This window comes from Triplophysa rosa, linkage group LG6, assembly GCF_024868665.1.
Source record: "Triplophysa rosa linkage group LG6, Trosa_1v2, whole genome shotgun sequence".
In the NCBI taxonomy this organism is placed as follows: domain Eukaryota; kingdom Metazoa; phylum Chordata; class Actinopteri; order Cypriniformes; family Nemacheilidae; genus Triplophysa; species Triplophysa rosa.
The window spans coordinates 9,600,551-9,623,580 of NC_079895.1; the positions used below are offsets into that span (position 1 = coordinate 9,600,551).

The following is a 23,030-nucleotide window of genomic DNA, read 5'->3' on the forward strand; positions in this document are numbered from 1 at the left end:
ACCACACTGATATAATCAATTATATGTCTCATAAAAATTATATTTCACGAGAGATTTTAAATTTACAAAGAATAAATAATATATTATATATTTGTCTGAGGGACACGGCTTGGCTGAACAAAAGAGGCAATATAATATACTGTTGTTATACATATTCTTAATCATATTCTACAGTTAGCTTGCACAGCTATATTATTATCAATGTAATATCCAGTTAACCTTTATCAAACATATTGAATCTCACACAAAACTTAATACAAAAACAAATATAAACCTGCCATGGAATATATATTCTCACCTGTAGGGGGCGATAGAGTGCATATTCATCACGGAAGATCTGATCATGATGAGTGACACAGTCAAGCCAGCGACCTTCTACCAAAGCCTGTCCAATAGCTATGGCCTGAGCCCTGTTCAGGCAGATGGGAAAGTATAAAAAACTCATAATGTACCATTTATAGTTTTATAAAAAAAAGTTCCTACCTATTTGAAATGGTGCCATTTCGCAGAAGCCAGTTAACCAACTCTTTACCCACAATGCAATTGGGGTAAGTACGCAGCCAGTATCGATGGTCCTGGAACTCCATCCCGGTACTGTTGTGACAAATCTTTTTCCAGAGATCTTTAAGTTGAGAAGAATCCTAGGAGACAAATGATTTCCTTGAAGTGACCTTCAATTTACTTAGTTGATGACTTTGTAATAGGCCCTTTGTAAAATGTATACAATTCAAAGACCCTTTAAGGGTTCAAAAATGCCATTTGGAAATCTATGTACAGCATTCAAATTGATTAGCAAACAAGCATTAGTTTGTGATGTGGGGCACTATAAAAGTTTAGGTGGAACCTTATTGACACTTGAGCAAGAAAGATGTTTTACCAAAAGAATCTTTCTCTCCTCTTCACTGTGGTCAGTTTTCAGCATAGCTCGGCTGTTCTGTGGGCTAGCTGAAGTCTCGTAGGCAGGGACCATAGATGAGCCGGAACGGTCCAAAGACAGGTTGGTCACACTAGCTGACCTTCAGTTGCAAAATAAACAGAGAGTATTACATTTACAAGTTATAAACATAAGCATAAACAAATACAAGTGATCTTTAGTCAAAATAGCCACAATCACCTCCTCCTGGCTGGTGATTTACCCATATCCTCCTGGACTGCTGATAGCTGGGAATTGAGTGCACTGTTCTGAGACTCCTGATGAATCAAACTACAGTGATCACAAACACATGTTTGTTTTAGTATATTTGTGGGGACTTGCCATAGACTTCTATTGTTTTTACACTGACCTATTCATATTTTCTATTCTATACCCCTAAACCTAACCCTCCCAGAAACCTTTCAGCATTTTTACATTTTCAAATAAACATCATTTAGTATGTTTTAATAAATTTTCCTGTATGGGGACCGCTGACTGGCCCCCACAATGTAGGTGATCTTAGGTTTTAGGGGTGTAACAATATATCGAAGTATAGCATATCGCAATTCAAAAACATTAAGATATGTACCGTAGAGCCATTAAGATATGTCCATCCTAAAGCTATTGCAATATATTTTAAAATTAAATATACTTTTTATATTTTCATGATAAAATTCTGTTTTATTTTTCTGTGACAGAACTAATCCATTTTTATTAGTTTACATAAAGATGGTTGAACCTTGAATGTGGTCAATTCTTTAACAAAATAACAAATGTTACTCAAATTGTTAATGTTTTGGGGAAAATACGTCATTTGAGTGTCAGTTTCTGATTTTTATTTTTTCCTCCAAATATCGTAATGCATTCGCAATTATTGTAAACCCAGTATCGCATGAAATCGTGAGCTGAGCATATCGTTACACCCCTATTAGGTTTTACAATCCTTGTGGGAACACACACGCACTCACACACAAATAAACTAAACAAAAGTTTATTATTTTGAAATACTATGTTCATAAATGACATTTAAGCTACATATAACACTGTGTCGCACTGAAGAGCAGTAAGAAGGTCTTCACTAGGACATCATGCAAAAGAACAAACACTAAAAACTCACTTCTTCCTCATCCCAATGGAATTTTTTCTATGCATGGAGAGAGAAAGGAGAAAAGATGAGCATATAGACTCACAACACATGGCAGAAGGAGCCAGACGAGAAGAGAGCTGAAGTTTATTTGCATCACAATTGCCTGGTAACTGTTTTAAGCTCCAGTTTCTCTCAGTTACTACAACTAAACAAACATGCAAGAAAGCACAGCCAAATAAAAAAGGTAAAATAAATGGCAAAAAGATAAATGTGTCGTTAAAGAGTAAACAATGATTATCGTAAAGTATAATTTGTCACTACCTACACAAACCTCAAAAAGAGTGCTAAAATCTACAATTTTTAAAGAAACATCTCCAAATACACGTTCCCCATGCTATTGGCTTCTATTCTGTTTGTTTCTATGTTGTCTTTAAATGAGATGCAGAAGTAAATCCTAAGTCATCAGGTAGATGCTTAATACTTTAAAAATGGAGCTTGGAGGGCAGATCCTCCACACAAAAGAGATAAAGGAGCAATGATCATGGAAAGAAAAGTGAGTTAAAACAGAGCAGAGAAACACCATAGGGATAAGGTAAAGTGAGCACAAACCATGGCATAGATAATAATATGTTTTTATTTCCAACCCCCTTGTTTCACCTTTGCCAGGCCAAGTCCTCTTCCAGAAAGATGTTCCGGCTGGCTTTACGCCCCCCCACAGGAGTGCGTGGTTCGGTGGGCTCCAGCACGCACACGGAGCAGGGCGAGTCCGACAGAGCGCTCAGATCCTCCCCGATAGAGCTGGAGTCAGCCGAGTGGGCGTAGCTCAGCGCTATCTTCCGACAGTATGTACACGCTCGCAAATCACCTGCAGTATGTGGGGAAATCAGAAATAAAGTTAGAATATACCATCCGTGGCATGTTCCAGAACAACAATTTTCTGTTGCATATATGTTCATAGAGAATACCTGTGGTGCACATCAGCCAATCAAATCAACTATTGCTAAGTGGTTTGACCAATGATGAATGAGGATAAGTAAATCACACTAGTTAGACCAAAATGTCACACTTAAACCCACCCAAAAACAGGCAAAATCACTGCAAACATAAGCAGCATGCTAGAGGCGGTCTTACATCTGACAGTTGCTCCAACTATCCCGGGACTGTCCATCACCTTACTCCTCCTTGATAAAAGCCCCTTTAAAGGGGCCACGTCCACATACCAAGCAGCTCCCCACAGAACACTCCAACACAGCACTCACCCGTGTAGCCCATGAACTTGCCAGGAATTTCCTGGTTGCAGCAACGGCTGCAGAAGATCTGGCCGCACAGTCGACAGTGGTGACGGCGTCTGAACGTCGTGAACTTCTCGTTGCAGTCGTAGCACTCTTTACACTGGCTGTCAGGCATCCAGTACTGCTTAAGATCGCTGTCCTGGGACACAAAGGCAGGAGTTACATCTCTCATCTAGCTACAACATACGCTCTAGAATGTTGTAGTGGATATTCCTACAATAATCAGGAAATCCATACCTGACTTTTTCCTTCCATGATCTCCTTGAGTCTCTTGAGGGCCGTACGAAGTTGAACGGCCGTTCGTGGGTCGTAGCTGCCCAGAGGAGCTTCTGATTTCCGCCGACCTTCTATGAATGCAAAAAGCACCATTACAGTATTCAAAAGTACTACTCAAAAGATGCAGGTGGAAACACAGCACACATGCTCATTCAAAACCATAACCTAAGGGCCCGTCCACACCGGGACGATAATCTCGCGCGTTTATCGTCGACGTTTAACGCGTCGTGACTAAACAAAGGGCGCCAATGTGAGTGTGCACACCGACACGGAAAACGCCAGGCCTCGGGCTCGTTTTTTTTGTTTGACGCGGCGTGTTAAAAACTGGCGAGACGGCGTAAAATCTTTCCGTGACGGGTGGAGCTGTCACCGGACCTGTCACTCCTGCCTCGCTACCTGCCAACGTTTTACGTGCCTGACTCGCGACCTGCCACTGTTTTACGTGCCTGCCTCGCGACCTGCCACTGTTTTACGTGCCTTCCTCGCAACCTGCCACTGTTTTACGTGCCTGCCGCGACCTGCCACTGTAATAGTGTGCAGTTTTGCGACCCGTTTTTCCCGCAATGGTATGAACCGCGCGTCCCATCAGCTACGTAGCGTCGCGTCTGCCTCAACTTAGCATCACGCCTGCCAAAAGATCTCTCGCTGTTTGCTGCCTGACACTCAGACAGATGCGGACGAGAGCAAACAAAACAGCGCAACCATGCTTTTATTTACTTGTTTGTTTACTTTATTCCGCCAGTTTTACTCGTAATGGAGCGCGCGTCGCGTCAGCTACTTAGCGTCGCGTCTGCCTCAATTTCGCGTCACGCCTGCCACAAGATCTCTCGCTGTTAAGCTGCCTGACACTCAGACAGATGCGGACGAGAGCAAACAAAACAGCGCAACCATGCTTTTATTTACTTGTTTGTTTACTTTATTCCGCCAGTTTTACTCCAACTGGAGCGCGCGTCCCGTCACCCGTTCACCATAGTTGTCAAATCCGCTTATAATACGCGACCTTGGGCTTCTTTTTCTGTCAAGTCGCGTTAAAAAATCACTTGTCGCGGGTTGCGGGTTTTGGGGCTTATTTAAAAAAATATGGTAGCTTGCTTCTGAATCTGACAAGCAACTTCGTTTCTTTACATCTATGGTCGCTGTTTTGTTCAACCCATTAACACTGTCTGCTCACAGCTAGGCTTTTTGGACTACATGAGGCAGCGCACAAGATCACAGCACCGCGAGAGCTATTTGAAAGCATACAGAGCCGTCTACTGTCGAATCACTCTCGCGGTACTATGATGTCACGCGCGGATTGGTCTGAGCGGCGCCGCAGGAGGTCACACAACAGATCTAAGCACATAAAACATAGCGAAGCCAAGAATGCTACAGTGGTCTCTTCACGTAATCATCGGCGCTCTTTGGATAATCGGAGGTAAATATCATACTAAAAAGATAAAATACTCACTTAAAGATAAAAAGCATTTTATAACCGGGCTACATCATTAAAAATGTTAAAAGTGTAGATCTACGCATTTGGCTACACAGCGTTATTCAAGCCTAAGCACGCGAATAGCGTAATTTGTCCTCAAACACACCGCCTCCTTTCCTCTACCAACTAAACTAAATGTATTACATCTGTCACGATTAGAATGAAATGTGAAAATGAACGAAAAGTGTTCAGATCTGATCACATGCAGCAAAGATGGGGAGGGAGGGATGACCCAATTTATTACGCTATAAGGTAAACATCAAAACATTTTATTGTATTAAATAAATGTATTGATCATTGCAGAGTATAATTTAAAAAAGTATACATCCAATGCATATAGTTCAGTTTTACTTTATTATAAATGTGTGGCTGTTACAGCTACGTTAAGTGGTCATTACATCTTTTTCTTTTCCATCTTTCCAGGCCTCTACTGTTCACATGTGATCAGAGATTACTGAATCTTCTCTTGCTTTATTTTTGTAAAATAACTTATGTTTGTGTTTTTCAAACAGGGTAGTGTCAGTTTAAAATGACCCAGGCTCGTTCATTAATAATACATAATTCATAATAATTTACATTGATGATCATAAATAATGTAATAATGTTGGGCTTGTTCTGGGTTTGTTTTTGGAGCTGCAGTTACTTATTTGTCTTGCAAGAGTTGGCAACACTGCTGTTCACCCATGTTGCGCGGCTCGGGCCTGCCACAAGATCTCTGTTACATCTGCCTGATTGGCATATAGGCTACTTAAACTGATATACAGAATAGGAAAGCACATGACAAAGATTCCTCACGCATTGATTTGTTTTATTCTATTTTATTTATTTAGCAAATGATTGTTATGGTAGCCTATATTATACTCACTACTTGTTATAGACATTAGGATACACGATTCAAATCGTCATGTAAGGAATGTCATGCTCTCACCTGTGCATGTTTAAGTGTCAAAATAAAAACAGGCAAATTCAAATTGTTGCTGTGTCATCTCTTTGTTATATTATTTTATTTATTATTATTATTTGGTCATTATGATGCTTTAATTTCTTTTTACAAATTGACACATTTTCAAAAATAATGTATGATAATATTGTGTATTCTAATTTATATAATTGAAACTGCAGTTCAGTTGTTTTATTAAAACAATAATAATACAAGTACAGCCAACTTATACAGTTAAGTACAATAAAAACATGATAACATATTAAAAACAGAGATTTGAAGAACAGTGTTTTTGCAAATGAACTCTTCATGTATTATTCATATGTGTACACTTTTGCAATAATAATATATAATAACAATAATAAACATAATAGCTAATGTTGTTTCAGTGTTGTTGAATTAAAAACACTTCAGGATTTTTAAAGACTAAATCCTATCAACTCACCAAACTAATACTGTGCTTAAAGAAAATTGTACAAAAACTCTGCATCTGTCTGAGTGTCAAGCAGCTTAACAGCGAGAGATCTTGTGGCAGGCGTGACACTAAGTTGAGGCAGACGCGACGCTACGTAGCTGACTGGACGCGCGCTCCAGTTGGAGTAAAACTGGCGGAATAAAGTAAACAAACAAGTAAATAAAAGCATGGTTGCGCTGTTTTGTTTGCTCTCGTCCGCATCTGTCTGACTGTCAGGCAGCTTAACAGCGAGAGATCTTGTGGCAGGCGTGACGCTAAGTTGAGGCAGACGCGACGCTACGTAGCTGATGGGACGCGCGGTTCATACCATTGCGGGAAAAACGGGTCGCAAAACTGCACAATATTACAGTGGCAGATAGCGAGGCAGGCACGTAAAACATTGGAAGGTCGCGAGGCAGGGACGTAAAACAGTGGCAGGTCGCGAGAGAGGCACGTAAAACAGTGGCAGGTCGCGAGGCAGGCACGTAAAACGTTGGCAGGTAGCGAGGCAGGAGTGACAGGTCCGGTGACAGCTCCACCCGTCACGGAAAGATTTTACTCCTTACTGAAACTGGCCTTCCAATGAGAGTTGTGCTTTTGTTCACGTGCCTGGAGCTGCTGAAGTTACAGTAAAATACGACTTGGTGGCGCTCAAGCACAAAAAGGTCTTGCCGAGCACACATTGACGAAGAGGAAGCAAGATGAATTCTTCTTCTGTGTGACAAGCGAGTGTCAGAACGCAAAAAGCGCCACCTTGTGTACCGGGGTGTTTCTGTTTTTCATTAAGTGCCATCTCTGTCAGGGAGTGAATTTGCACGTTCACTCGGCTCATCACCAGTGAAAATCGTTTGGGTATGAACGCCGAAAAACGTCTCGAAAAACGCTGACGATAAGCACGTGTGATTATCGTCCCGGTCTGTATGTACCTTAAGCCTGCTGGCAAAAAACACAACTAGTACTTTAAAAGGCTCTCTAGAGCAGGGGTTCTCAAACTTTTTGGGGCCAGGGATCCTGTAAAGTTCGAAGGACCCCCTTTAAACATATGTTTTTATATGAATATGTTTACCACATTTTGCACTCTTATTGAAGTAAGTGTCTTGCTTTTTTAAAACTAAATACTGCAGACACGTTTCATGGTGATAAATAAAAACAATAATCTTAAAGGAGTCATATGACACGGCTAAAACGAATATTATCATTTGTTTTAGATGTAATGCAATGTGTATACACGATTTAAGGTTCAAAAACGCTGTATTTTCCACATACCGTGCATGATTGTATCTCCTCTTTGCCCCGCCTCTCTGAAACGCACAGATTTTTTACAAAGCTCATCACTCTGAAAAGCGCGGTGTGCTACGATTGGCCAGTTAATCAGTGCGTAGTGATTGGTCGAATACTGCAAGCGTGTGACGGACATATATTGATTTGGAACATCAGGTTCCAAATCAATTGTACTGACAGTACTGACTTGCGTATGCATTTGGGCGGTCAACTCAACTCATACCATGAACTGATGTAGATTTGTGGGGGTGTGGTTACATGAGGCATTTCAGGCAGGTCTGGGTGACCATTCACTTTTAGATAGAATGCATCTTTTGTTCCGACACTTAAATTTTTGCAATATTACATGTCTAATACATGCATGGGCAACTTATAATACACCAGAGACACAGAAAAACACGTGTTCGCACCATATAACCCCTTTAAATCAATTTAATTCCACTTATGTGTTTTCAGAACAATTTCTTTAGGTGATTTAAGTGTTCTAATGAAACAGCACCATTTTATGTTTAGCAAGCTCTATTAAAACCTTCAAAATGATGTATAAATTGTTGACTGACAAAAAAATGACAGAGCTACACCCCAGATAGCAACAAACTCTTGGCCAAAACTGGCTTAAATTGGGCCCTTCTGGCTTAGTCCTGGCATCGCTTTTTACATTACATTTATGCATTTGGCAGATGCTTTTATCCAAAGCGACTTACATTGCATTGTATTATACATTTGTTTCTGACTATGTGCAATCTCCTGGGATCGAACCCATGACCTTCGTACACCTTTTCCAAAGTCAAATTCCAGCACTTTTCAAGTACTTTCAATGTGGGTTTTTATGCTTTTCCAGTATACATACTTAATCACAATAAGTGATGATATTGTGCTAAAAAAGATCCTAAAATGACATTCCCAACTTAAATTGTTGACTGTCTGGAAAATTAAATAGGCCTACATTTTACATGAAAAATGTAGGCTTCCCAAAAATTGCATATCATTTGCAAGAGCTTGCAGGGCCTGAATTTTATTTTTTTTAACTGGGGGAGAATTTCCCTTACATTTATTTGCTTAAAAAAAAAAAAGAAACTAAAATGATAATATGCAATGCTCTCCTCTAAACGGACATAAAGAAAACTGCTTAAACTATATTGTCTTTCAGTTTCAGTTAAATTTTAGTTTAAACATTCCCCATTATGTGAGAGGTGATACATCTTAAGCAGGACTCTGTTTTTACATACCAGCTGATGTTCATTTGTGTTTATTTTTCTACATAATGCGTATTTAAGATAATGAGATGATCCATTGCGCTTCGTCGTCCTGAGTGCTACAGATTTGCTCTTAAACATATATAATAAATCCGGGGAATGCATTTTCATTTTAATTTTTCAACTTAAAGAGCTTTAAAATATCTATTTAAATTACATATTAAGTCCAGTGTGTAATTTTTGGGATGATCTATTGATAGAAATGCAATAATATATACACAGCTATGCCTTCAGAGGTGTATAAAGAGCTTACACAGTGAAGTGTTATGTTTTTATTACCTTAGAATGAGCTATTTCTATCTACATACACGCCGGGTCCCCTTGCATGTAATTCGCCATGTTCTGTCAGCCGTAGTAGTGTTTCGAAAGGGAGGGGGAGGGGTGGAGTGAGCGGTTGGTTGCAATTCGCAACCTTGCCTCTAGATTTCACTGACTGGACCTTTAAAACTGATGTAGAAACTGACAAATGTAAATTATATGATTGAATTTTCATTTTGCACCAAATGTTGCACATATGTTGTTGTAAACGTATATTTAAATACATAAATGCATTGTCATTTTAAATACTGCATTGCTATTTTACGTATTGCATTTCAAATTGAAATGTGCTACCAATATGCTTCCATACATATGTAGCAGCCCACCACTGCTCATCAGAGTGGCAAGCAGACTTGAGCAGAATGTTTTAATGTGTTTAAGGCAAACGCAATAAGAACTTTTCAGTTATTTTATCTAAAAAGTGAACTGTTGTCACATACTGATTTGATGTGAAATTAAGCAATTAAAATTTCAAGCAGTTTCAAGCCCTTTATCCCAAATCCAATCATTTTTCGACCTTTAAAACACTGCATTAAAAATCTATAATTTTCCAGGATTTCCAGCACCCGTACGAGCCCTGGATGCGTTTCATCGTAGATAACTTTACACAGCCACTAGAGGTCACAATCTTTATTTTGTTCTCAATGTAATGACTTGAAAGGAAACGTCCTAAGCGACCGTTACTTAAATTTAAGTTATTTTTTTGTGTTGACGCTACTTCTCTTCTTCTCCCAAAGTTTACGACATGAAGGTAATGTCAATATTACTTACCTACAAGCAATGTTAAAGGGGATGTGCAATGGTGTTTCATGCATTCTGACTTCTTTACAATGTTAAACGTGCTGTCTTCTCATGCTTGACATGGTCAACTTGTCAAAAAACGAGTTGGATGTACGATGGAGTATTTCTGTGCTCGATACAGTCCCCCAGCGTTCGTATATGTTTCGGAAAGTTTTTTTCTTACATAAAAATCTGTTTCGTAACAACTTTTCTTAGTAACTTATTGGACAATCCTCCCGGGAAAGCACGCCCACACGTCAACCCGCCAGAGCGGGAAGAAAGAGCACGCCCACGCGTCAACCAGGGAGAGCAGGAGAAGGAGCATGCGCACACATCAACCAGCTGGAGAGAGCACTGTGTTAGCGAAGTTCAGCTGTGTTTGTTTATCACTGCATTTCGGTGATGGATGTTATATAAATGGTGGATATGACGCTTGATTTGGAGATCGTTTGAAACTGATAAATGGAGTGGTCCCAGCGCTAAAGGATGCCGGACATGAACCGCACGCGGTAAGTGAAACTGAGTCATATGTCTGTGTTTTGTTGGCAATGTGTGCTGTCCGCACATGCTTTAGTTCCGCCCCCCACACACACACGTGCAGGAGGTCAGGTCATCTGTTTTCAGAAATAATTGTACAGTGTGTGTGTGTGTGTGTGTGTGCGTGCATGTCTGTGTGTGCGCGTACTTGTCTGTGTCCGTGTGTGTGTGTCTATGTCTATGTCTATGTGTGTTAGTACGTGCGCATATTGTGTGTGTGGAGTGTTTTGTATGTGGGTATGTCTGTCTTCTGTGTTTTCACCTTTTTCTTGTTTTTACAGGTACAACTTTAATTGTTTTGCTTATAGTCAATATGTCTTATGTACAGCTGCTTTGTAACAATGAAAATTGTAAAAAGCGCTATATAAATAAAGTTGAGTTGAGTACACCTGTATCCGTCTTATGTATCCGAGATATGCAGAAACTGTATGAGTTAAGGCAACTTTAAGAGTTAGAAGTAGGGTCTGTACTGTAAGGTAGGTGGGTTGGGAAGCAGTGCAGGCCCTAGATTTTGTATCATTTTTCCAAGTATCTAATTGTGAACACTTGTATCTAACTTAAATAAAAAAATTTTTTTTAATTATTTCATGTGTCGTGTTGTTTGTTGAGTTCACACACAGACATACACACATGCCACATTGACTGACTGTTGAATTGTTCATCAATGTTTACATGCGCACCATTAATGTGATTATTTCCAATAAACTGAGTAAGGACTTCACATTGTTTACATGACATGAGCAAATCTCTTCAATCCCGTTTACATGCAATTTTCAATATTCTGAATATTGAACATATATATATATATATTAACATTCTTTCCACACAGCAAGCTTTTTTTTTAAATAAAGTTTTTAGAAATTTCCGAAACAAAACCACTACAACCATACATTAAAATCACTGGTAATAAATGGATTTGGCACACACCAAGTCAAAACCAATATCTATATGAAAATATATATGTTCAACTTTCTTTTATTGTTTGTGTGACAAGATCTCAGGTGCACTTCTCAGCAAACATACAAATAAAGATAATTTTAGATGTTTTTGGCGCGTTGGGATTGCTAGACAAGGGTTTAATGCACTTATTTTTATGACAACCTAAAATTCTACCAAAATCTAAATTTTCATTGCCTGCAGCTCAAAACTATACCGTGCGCATTCCGGCTTATTATGCTATAGCAAGGGTCACAAATTATTTCGCGGACCCCCTAGCTATAGACTGCGAACCCCCAGGGGTCCCTAGACCCCACTTTGAGAACATCTGCTCTAGACTATATCATAAAGCAGCACATATACTCACGAATGTTTGTGAAATTATGATTTGCATGATGTGCAATGAATGAAAATAGGCATATGGATTTATAAAGCTCATGACCATAAATGTTCAGCTCACAGCACCAAAACTTCAGGAGATCCCACCTTTCAACACACCGTTTCACATGCAACAAATTTGGTTAATGTAAAGCCATAGCAGTCCATCTCATTGATGGTTTCACTTCAGAGCCTTATAAAACATTTACAAAATAAATTATAAATCCTCACCTTCCCAGTCCACTGTGAAAAGAAAGGAAAATATACACACAATTCAAATTTTGATACCCAAACTCTGTTATTGGAAGTAAAGGTGAAATGCAACCATGACTCAAAATGATTGGCTTCTAATCATCTTGTTGGAGCTTCCATAGACAAATTGACAACTGATAAATTGTAGTTTGTTAGATTTACTGTTAAATACAGTAAAAATGATATAATTTACCTAGTAAGTGAGCAGAAAATGTTTTGCTTGCCTGTTTCACTTTCATTGGTCACAGTAAATGACCAGTGCCGTAATACAGATCATTTGAGGTCAGAGTCTATCCTCAGAATCACTGTTATCTAGTGATGATAATAACCCACAGTCACAGTGATCAGTCATCAATCATCAATCAAATACAACACTGATTACACTGTGATAACTTATTATAATAACTTATACCTTATTATATTTTACAGAATTTAGAGAAACTGACAAAAACAAGAACACATCTGGTCATATTTCACCTAAACATCTAAAAAGATTTATAATATAATAATACCTATCATATTGTCAAATTTTAATACATAATGGCATTATTTTTCTTTTGATTTTACCCAATTCAATTCAATTTTATTTATATAGCGCTTTTCACAATGTGCATTGTTCCATAGCAGCTTTACAGGAGAAAATAAGAAAAACTGAAAAACACAAAAAAGGTAAAACACAGCACAGTGCATGGTGTTTATAGAACAAGCAAGATTATTCTAGTAAATGATATCTAATAAATGCAGTCTCCCGGTGGTTTATTTAGCATATTTTGTGAAGTGAATGCTTGACTGAAAAGATGTGACTTTAATCTAGTTTAGGTGCTACGTATTAAAACTCTTGGATTAGAGTTTTATACGATTTTTTTTACAGGTTATAATCCAAAATATTCTGCTCACGTGTCTTTGGTCCGATAAGTAATATTTCTGTTTTATTAGAATTTTAAAAAAGGAAATTACAAGTCATCCAATGTTTTATATCTTCGATGCACTATGCCAATTTGGATAGCTGGAAGGAATCATCTGGTCTTGATGAGATATATAGCTGAGTATCATCTGCATAACAGTGGAAGCTAATTCCATGTTTTCTAATAATGTTTCCAAGGGGCAGCATGTATATGGAGAACAGCAAGGGTCCTAAAACCGATCCCTGAGGTAATCCATAATTTACTTAAAGTTAGATTTGATGATTCCCCATTTAAATGGACAAATTGATGTCTGTCTGATAAGTAAGATCTGAACCATTGTAGTGCCTGTCCCTGAATACCGGTATAATTGTGTAAGTGGTCTAGAAGTATTTTATGGTCTACAGTATCGAACACAGCACTAAGGTCAAGCAGGACTAGGAGTGAGATGTTACCTTTATCAGATGCTATAAGCAGGTCGTTTGTAATTTTAACGAGCACAGTTTCAGTACTATGATGCGGTCTAAAGCCTGACTGAAATTTTTCGTGTATGTCATTATTTTGTAAGAAAGAGCATAACTGAGTGGACACTACTTTTTCTAGTAGTTTAGGCAGGTAAGGGAGATTTGAAATCGGTCTATAGTTTCCTAGTTCATTGGAGTCTAGTTTGGTTTCTTGATAAGAGGCTTAATGACGGCCAGTTTAAAGGGTCCTGGGACATGGCCTAGATTAATTGACGAGTTGATAATGTTATAAATGGGCTCAATTGCAACGGGTAATAACTCTTTTAATAATTTAGTTGGTATGGGGTCTAATAAGCAAGTTGTAAGTTTAGATGTTGCAATAAGTTTAATTAAATCTTCCTGTTTTATAGGTGAATAACACTGTAGCTCTTCTTTTGGAGCGATGGTTGGTACTAATTCATAGGACAGACTTGGAGGTTGAGTTTTTACTATTTTGTCTCGTATGTTTTCGATTTTCTCTGAAAAAAAAATCATGAATTCATTGCTACCAAAGTGCGGCGGAATAACCAGGTCAGGTGATGTCTGTTTATTTGTTAATTTAGCAACTGTACTAAATAAAAACCTTGGATTGTTTTTGTTAGTTTCTATGAGGTTATGGAGGTGCTCAGCCTTTGCTGCTTTTAGTGCCTTTTTATAACAGTTTGAACAGTTTTATAACCCAAAGCATGCATATTTGCATATTCTTTCATTATTATTCGGCATTCTGTATAACACAAAATAAATTGTGGACAGCAGAAATAACAAACAAACAAAAAAGCAATGTATAGTTATATGCTGTTAATACCTGATGCAGTAGATGTTCTTCTGAAAAGTTCAGAATGTTTCCTGTTTGTTTCAGTGCCTTGTATGGAATGGGAGGGACTTGACCAGTTGCGTCGCTGCCCCTGCGGTGATGATGAAGCCGACTGACTTTTCTCTGCTATTGAAGGAGGCCGTCCTTCCTCTGAACATTAAAACCAATAGAAGATCAATAGAAAAACTCTGTCTTGGTCAAAAGGGTGGGGAATTTAAATGTTGTGGTGTTTTGCTGATTTAAAAATAATTTACAGCGTGTTGACGTCTATTTTTTAAATTTAGCTTTTCCCTAAATCATTTTATTTTATTTTTCGTTTTGTTTCTTGCTTGCTTAACTTTTACTTCTGTACAAGAGCTAGACTTACCAAGTTTAGCAAGCTTTTTTGCCTGTGCAATGTTTGCACCTGTTTTTTCTAAAAGGGATAAAAGGGAGATGTTAGAGAATTGATTACTACGAATGTGCTTTTTGCAGAGTTAGTCACAATTTAAACATATTTTTAATAGAACTAATTTGTTTTAATGTAAACAGTCGGGAGTAACAGTTTTATGTGCTACTAGATAAGTTGAATAAGCCACATTTTAATTTTGTACTACAACCCTGCCAGTGAGAACGTTCTATTAACACTTTATAAAGATATATAAATAAAACTACAAGTAACAGGAATCTTGATGCTAACACATGGCTCTTCAAAACAATTCCCCTTCCCAGAATCTCTAGAAATCCTGAATCTCTATGACATAACCACATACCTTTTATTCCAGAGAAAAGTGAAATTTCTCATACAGACTTACAGACAATTAAAAGAAAATGTAATAAAATGCCTTGTATAGAGTCCTAATGTGTTTTAGAAAATAATGGTTATGCTTTCTGTAAGGTTTGATGTGCATGAACCAAAGCAGTCCATTAAAAGTACATAATGCACCCAATAAGTGCTATCGATCCATTAAAATGTTTTACATTCAAAGCAAACACAACTGCAATGGAGAATGACATCCATGAATAGATGTTTGCTTGACTGAAAAACAAACAAACAATGAACTTTTGAAACAAACTTCATGATTCAAAACTAGCGAATAAAGACGAATGCATGTTCATATGTTGATAATGTGTGAAATATAAATAACTGTACTTCACCTTTGTTGAAGCGGAACAGACTGACAAAGGAGCTGTAGGCAGAGCGCAGGGGCGGCTCATCCTGCTCTGGGGTCAGAGGTTTGAACTGTGTTAGATGGGAAGGACTGGTGGGAGAGAGCGTCGGCTCGGAGCTCCTGTCCATCCCAGACGAGAGGGAAGATTTGTCTTCGGCAGCCATGCCACTGCCCCTGTAGTGTAGAGCAATCCAAACCAAACTAGAGATGAGTGTGGAGAACAATGCTGCTGTGGAAACTTATACCGCTTTTGTTCTGCTTATATTGTATAGAGAATGATCATTCTCCTCTACTATATGAAACACATTTAGGCATTTTGTTTAGGCACAAACAGGAACACATGACTGGGAATCTGCATTCTTTTTTATCTGTGCTCATTTAAGAAAAAACAAGAGATGTGTTAGTGCTGAGGATACTGTACTCTTAATTGTTTTCTAAATTGTATGGTAATGTTTAGAACCTGTGTTGTGTTGAAATACTGATATTACATTTACATTTAGTCATTTAGCAGACGCTTTTATCCAAAGATGCCGCTGCATTTTGGATCATCCGTAGAGGTTAGGTTGAGTCCAGCCAGTAACAGGACAAGAGCCTGGACTAGGAATGCGTAGCATATTATAAATCTGCAAGGTTTATGGTGAATTCAGCGTGTGCAGATCTCAAGTAGACCTGCTTCTAGCTAACGTTATACAGTTAAACAAGCTTTAGGTGATATTTTGTGCTGTAGACCTCTGCACAGTATGCACAACTATTCATAGTTCAACTTCTACAAAATATTGGTATTTATCATGGCTAAATATGATCTTAAAAGTGTAGATTTAAAATGAAAATTCTACGGGCTAGAGCTAAGCAGTTAATAGGAAAGCCATTAATGTCAATGACAGGATCCTAATAAATGCATGAACAACAAAGCAAGACATGTGATTCTTAAGTCTGCTGACTACAGAACAAAACTTGAAGACGTAATAAGATCACAAGACTGTTAAAAGAGAAGTTGCTCCTTAAAAAAAAAAAGAGGACATCCGGACAATGTGATATTAATTCAAACAGTCAGTAAATGGATATTTGTATGAAGATCTGAGTAACCGGTTTATCATGTTTATAATATCATGTTACTATTCCCGTGAAAATGAACAAACAGACTAAATATACAGCATGAACAATCTAAACTCATATAAACAAACATGATGTCAATCTGAAGTTTATTATTTTGATTTTAAAGCACCACAAAAACTCCACTGTACATACTTTCAACAAACATATTTTATCTGATGTAGTTTCATTGCAACAATAATATAGTAAAGGTTTATAGTCACTTAAACGCTTTGGGATTAAGTGATAAAAAGAGGTAAGGATAAAAACAGCCGGAAAAAAGTATGCGTTTCAGTATATCATGTGATCGACTGAACTGCCCACTATGCCGAAGGCTTGATGTTAATTTATTATCTTACACTGATGTAACAGGTAAGAGAGTCCAATCAGGTTACTTAATTCATATTCATGAGGCAAACATTTAATTTGGCAATTGGTCGGTTGATGATTACCTACGTGTCAACGTACCTCTCACATCCAATCAGGTACGCCGACACTCCCGCTACGTCAAAAGCGTTTAAAGAAGGCCTTCGCCATAGTAAGATGCGTAAATTCGCACTCCGCTGCCGTTTACGTATTTTTTTATATCCATGATTAGCTAATTTTATGAGTGTTAGTAAGAATTAATCCCATTCATTAATTGCTATTACAAACGCGGTAAAAATAAAGATCAGTTGTCATAAATTTATTTTAGACAGTTGTTTATCTGAAATCATCTCTCTAACATTACTTCACCTGCTACTTTGCTAATCTAAACAGATACCGATCTGCCTATGTTTTCTTTACATGAAACAGAACAGATTATATCTTCGCTATTTCCTAAAACAAAATAATATTTCCTGTTTCATCCATCAGAGGCCATTATAAAGTTAGCAAAGCTAGCTAAACTAATGCAGCTCCATTACAGCATAAATGTACTGTAAAAGCATAACATAATGTTTACATGTACCTGTGGCGTAGCTCTCTAAACCATTTCAGTTTCAGCTGTGTAAATATGACATTAATCCTTAAGAGTTACATTTTATCTAATTCCACCCTTGTGATGTTAAAGGATGTTCAACGACTTGATCAGACCCGCTGAGTCGAGTACAGAGACATCGATCAGTGTTATGATCGCACTGCTCAAAGTCAGGCACAACGCATCGAGTTAACCTCCATAATAGATTCATTTCTGCCTACTGTGCGTAAACCCACAACTATACAACTATTTGCATAAGTAAAATTTTTTTAATGAAGGTGCATATTTGTGACCCTGGACAACAAAACCAGTTTTATGGGTCAATTTTTTGAAATTGAGATTTTTACATAATCTGAAAGCTGAATAAATAAACTTTCTATAGATATATGAGTTGTTAGAATAAGACAATATCTGGCTGAGATGCAACCGTTTAAAACTCTGGAATCTGAGAGCACAAAAAAATCAAAATATTGAGAAAATTGCCTTTGAAGTTGTTAATCAGGGGCACTGTGGCAGACCATCCACTCACAAAAATAAAGTTTTTATATATTTCAGGTAGGAAATTTACAAAATATCTTAATGGAACATGATCTTTACTTAATATCCTAATGATTTTTGGCATAAAAGAAAAATCAATCATTTTGACCCACACAATGTGTTTTTGTCTTTTACTAAAAATGTTCCCATGCTACTTAAGACTGGTTTTGTGATCCAGGGTCACATTTATTATCAAACCTGCGTGTTGCTTATAGGTTACCTATAGGTTATAGGAACATTGATACTTTTTAAATAACCAGTTAAGATCTAAAGAACTTCTACATATAAAATGACAGAATATGAACACCAGAAATGAACTATACAAGAATAAATCACACAAGACGGTTGTGGCAGTGCAGGGACCCCTAGTGGTTAATGTTGATATTTTATTTAAATCAACATAGGTAAACGTCTACAGCATTAACATAAATCCATCCAATAGACATAAACATATGTGGTATTAGTTTCCTAAACTGATAGAAAATATATAGATGTCTTGAGCTGATAGTCAAATAGTTACATTATGTGGTGCAGGATTTATGCTTCAGATGTAACTTTGACTTCAGATTGTGTCTCCTTATCAGAGTCCTCTTTCTCATTCATCATACCAGCAGAGTTTGCATGCACATGTCTTGTAATGTTTTTCTTCTTAACTTTGTCGTGAACTACTGTCCCGTGCCTGTCTGCAGAAATTGGTGGCAAGAAGGATCCCTTTGATAACACATAGATAAAAAGTGTTTAAGTAAGAATTATGTATTTATAAACATGCCTTAATAAATAAATGTAAATAAAAATCACTAAATATACAAGGATGGGACAAACAGAAATGTATCTACTTCTACTCTTCGTTTTAGTACTGTCATGCTCACCTGGGTGTATTGGCTTGGGTATCTCGATATATTTTTCATGAACTCAATGTTTTTAAGCCACTGGTTGTGCCAGGCTTGAATGTTATAATGTGGCCTGCATGTGGACAAGCGCTGAAGTATTCTCTGGTTCTCTTTAGTAATATGCAGCAGCTCCAGCTGTCTTTTTTCCTTGCCAAGACTGAAACAGAAGCCAAATAGTGTGTTTGTTTATTGTGACATATATTAAGTATTATATAAGTATTATATAAGTTATGTTTATACATAATTACATTACTGAACATCATCATTACTCATTGTAATGTGTGTGTATTGCTGTATAGATTCAAGTCTGGCCCACCTTTTTTTAACATAGTCATTTTTGCAGTCAACTCCCCCGGCGGTCTGCATTATATGGGACATTTTGTCCAAGAGCATAAGATTTTCTCTTTTGATTCTTGAAACGCGTTCTTCTTCCAGCTGGTTATTACAGGTGAGGGAAAGAGGGTTTAAGTTTGATGACTTAAAGGGATAGTTCACCCCAAAATTAAAATTCTGTTATCATTTACTCACCCTCTTGTTTGAAATAACAATAATGATGAAATAACAGGAGAGTGAGTAAATGATGACAGAATTTTCATTTTTGGATGAACTTGGAACTTTAACAGATAATATGTTTCTGACGTTAAAGTGGTAGAAATGTCGACATCTAGTGGTCAATATAGGATAGTTCCGCACTCCTACCTGTAGTTTCTTTAGCTTGACAATTAAGTGGTTGTAGGTCTTCGGTGGAGTTGTGGTAATAGTTGGTTTTGCAGATTTAACCTAATATTTGTATACAGAAGGTAACATTTTAATGATGCAGCTATAACTACAAAACCAGTAAAATACGATTTTTGAAACTAAACATGTTTAAACACTACTTACCAATCATCACTTGGTTTACTTTGAGTAAATTAAATTAAATTAAATGTTTATATGTAAAATATTAAATATCATAACTCAACTTTTGCTCACCAAATGTACTGTGGAAGTACCATGTTGCAGTATCTTGATAAACAGCATGGTATTAACACAGTACTACAAAACAAAACAAAATACTGTATGCCACTTAATGATACCATGCCCGAAAAAGCCCCTCCATTCACCGTTTTACCTTTTTCCTGTGCGTCTCGTAACAGCTTTTGTCCCATTTGTATTGCAGATATTTATTGACACTGGGTAGAATTGGTTGGTAAGCTTGATGCTGCATTACTTTGTCTCTGTAGCCTGAATCCACCTGCACCAGAAGTCACAGTGAACAGAGATAGGAGTTCAGCCTGAGTTTTGAGCCAGTCATGTGGTTGTTGCCATGGCAGCCATTCAAAAAGAAAGAGCAGCTTTGCTGGTCTACATTTATGAAATGATACTCACTGAAACACTGTAGCACTGTAAATAGGACCCATTCATTCACCACAACGAACATTTTTAGATTTTCCGAAATGTAGCATTGCCTGCCTTTTGCTGTCTTAGTTTGCAAGGTAAAAAGCACTTACTCCATCGAGAGTGCACCCTTACCCATATGAAGGCTGGCCTACATAGTGTCCTTGTCCGATATAGATATTGCGTATCCTGCAAGGGCATTCAACTAGATCTTTCATGGAAAAACTGAAATTCTTCTATACTGTGGACCCAACAAAAGTGTGAAAGTTTAAACCTTAATAATCCGAATCTCATATGAGCATATGCATCCACAAGCAAAGACTAATGTGGTGTGATTGTTTTGTGCCTTTTGTCCCAAGGACATGGAGATCCGGGTGTCCCTGCTTTCATGCCTCTATGGCTTTTTTGACTCGTAGGTGGACAATACCTGTACACCTGAGAGAAAGATGTGGCTCATGGTATAGCATTTCTGGCCTTCATTATAGATGTGTCATAAAGCTTTTTCATGGAAACCAAAAGCTTTGCATTGCACAACTGCAAAAATAAATTCTCAGAGAATGTATCTATATGAATAATTAAATGATATGCCTAATGCTATTCTCCACACTTGAGGAAGGACAAAGCAAAACTGTTTCGGCGTGTTAGCTTTTTGTTGCGTGAAGTTAGTATGATGGTTGTGTAGTAAGAGTTTTAAACCCGACAACAGTTGCTTAGTTACTTGGTGACCTCTGTTGTACCATTGTAGTTCAAGTAAACATAGCCTCAGATGAGCTGAGCTCAATACGTCACTGCAAGTAGCAGTGGTTATATCTGAAAAATGGTTAAACAAGCAGGCATTTCTGAATAATTACGAAATTATGTTTAGATAAAGCGATGAGTCATCTTTTGGCCTGACATTTCTTCAGAAATGTCATATTTGCGCAGGTTTATGAACTGTTACAGTATTGAGAGGGGTTAATGTGAATTATAATAGTCTAAAGATTGCCATGTCTACCTTACAGATGAAAATAAATGTCCCACATTTACACGTAAAGAATTTTCTGCATTAGTTTATGCACCATTTGTGTGAATTTTTTGTTTAAATCTATTTGATTTTAATTTGAAATAAAATTAGAAAATTCATACTCAAAACACGTTTACATCTTTTCCTACTTTCCTACTTTTTACATTTATATTTGATAATTGTCTGTACTGTTATGGAATAGACTGTACTGTAATTGCTGCTTGGTTGCCAGGCATATTTTTCACTACTATGTTAGTTTTGTGGGATATGGTATCATCTTCTTTTAGCACCAGTCACTCATTTTTTAGAGTTTGTAATTTTAATTGCCTTAAAAATATAGTTGTGTGCTATTTTCACATTCAATAAAAATGTTAGGCTTAGGTGTGTGGTGATGTTATGTCCAGATTTCTCCTGCTAGCAGGATTACAAAACAGCAAAATAGGAGACAGTGAGACTGCTCACTGATGGCGTTAAAGCTCTCACTCTGTATTTGTATTTTCTTAAAAGAATAGCGCACCCAAAAAATCTGTCATTATCTACTTTTAGCCTTATGTCTTTCTGGTTTCTGCTGCTTATACAATGAAAGATCCAAAAAAGGACAAAAAGCAGCGTAAAAGTAGTTCATGAGTCATGCGCTGTATTAAAATGATTTTAAAGCCATCATTTGTCACTTTGAAATTATAAGGTTCTATTTGACATTTTAGTCAAAATTGAATTATTCACATATTCTTATTCTGTGACAATTGATTTACATTATGTGTTTTTTTTGTGTGTATGTTGTGTACATTTTGGGACTTTTTTAGAAACAAGAGATTTTATCTACAAAGTCAAATGCAATTCAAAAAGCTCAATATCTCAAAAATGCCCATAATTCCAATTTGGCGATATAGGGTTTTTTATTTATTAATTGAAAACTTTGCCCTGCAGCTTTCAAATCTCAATTGCTGCATCGTGACTAGCCATGCAACCCGAATTGGCCTTAATTCTATAGATTTTTGTCCTTTTTTGCATCAACACATATCAAATATGTCAAAATGCATGCCTTTTTGCATTTGTATTGTCCTACGAGTCTTTTTTTTTTTGTTACTGCGTTACACATTTTGTTACCATGACAGCATTCGGTTCCTCGGTTTTAGAGCAGTGAGATTTCTATCCTGTTCTAGTCATCTAAAGATTAATAATTGCTATGTACTGTAGTAGAGTACATGATCTCAGACAAAAGTAAAGTGTCAACGAAATGGCATCATTTTCGAAAACGTTCTCTCTGTCATCATCACATTTTGATGTAACATCAATGACAAAAGTAAAGAATATGCCCACCAGTCCGTGTATATTGTCAATTGATTTCTGATGATGGCTTTTACCGTTACCTTTGCAAGGTTTCACTTTCCTCTTTACATGAAACACTCAAGTTGCTTTCCTTCGTTAGCCGTGACTTGAGAATCTATGTTCAAAGGGCCCGAACGACTGAACACCGTCTCAATGGTGGCGATGTTCCAGTAAATTAGCTCTAGGGGAAACTCAGAAGGGAGCAGGCAAAGCCAGGCATCATTAGCAGAAAGCATGTTTGGTAAGCTCCTCTCCTCACAGATGATGCCCATGTGCAAAAATTCCCTCTTGCGCAATTTGACC

General features: G+C 37.4%; 2 protein-coding genes across 3 annotated transcripts in view; both read right to left on the minus strand.

Annotated features, from left to right (window-relative positions):
• pikfyve (phosphoinositide kinase, FYVE finger containing) overlaps nucleotides 1-17,726 on the minus strand; it is a 32,507-nt gene extending 14,781 nt beyond the window's left edge. Inside the window, 13 exon segments of the mRNA XM_057335667.1 lie at nucleotides 299-410; nucleotides 484-641; nucleotides 878-1,016; nucleotides 1,115-1,204; nucleotides 2,031-2,057; nucleotides 2,658-2,865; nucleotides 3,260-3,431; nucleotides 3,530-3,639; nucleotides 12,151-12,162; nucleotides 14,382-14,540; nucleotides 14,758-14,805; nucleotides 15,528-15,715; nucleotides 17,583-17,726. Of these exon segments, the coding sequence (XP_057191650.1) occupies nucleotides 299-410; nucleotides 484-641; nucleotides 878-1,016; nucleotides 1,115-1,204; nucleotides 2,031-2,057; nucleotides 2,658-2,865; nucleotides 3,260-3,431; nucleotides 3,530-3,639; nucleotides 12,151-12,162; nucleotides 14,382-14,540; nucleotides 14,758-14,805; nucleotides 15,528-15,705 (1,413 nt within the window). The 5' untranslated portion in view covers nucleotides 15,706-15,715; nucleotides 17,583-17,726.
• Nucleotides 17,727-18,489: 763 nt separating this feature from the next.
• cfap97d2 (CFAP97 domain containing 2) overlaps nucleotides 18,490-23,030 on the minus strand; it is a 62,369-nt gene continuing 57,828 nt past the window's right edge. For both annotated transcript variants that reach the window (XM_057335900.1, XM_057335901.1), the window contains 5 exons: nucleotides 20,130-20,252; nucleotides 19,718-19,798; nucleotides 19,335-19,453; nucleotides 18,998-19,175; nucleotides 18,490-18,839 (listed from right to left, as the gene is read on the minus strand). In XM_057335900.1, coding sequence (XP_057191883.1) covers nucleotides 18,666-18,839; nucleotides 18,998-19,175; nucleotides 19,335-19,453; nucleotides 19,718-19,798; nucleotides 20,130-20,225 — 648 coding nt within the window. In that variant the 5' untranslated portion in view covers nucleotides 20,226-20,252 and the 3' untranslated portion in view covers nucleotides 18,490-18,665. The remainder of the gene's footprint in view (nucleotides 18,840-18,997; nucleotides 19,176-19,334; nucleotides 19,454-19,717; nucleotides 19,799-20,129; nucleotides 20,253-23,030) is intronic.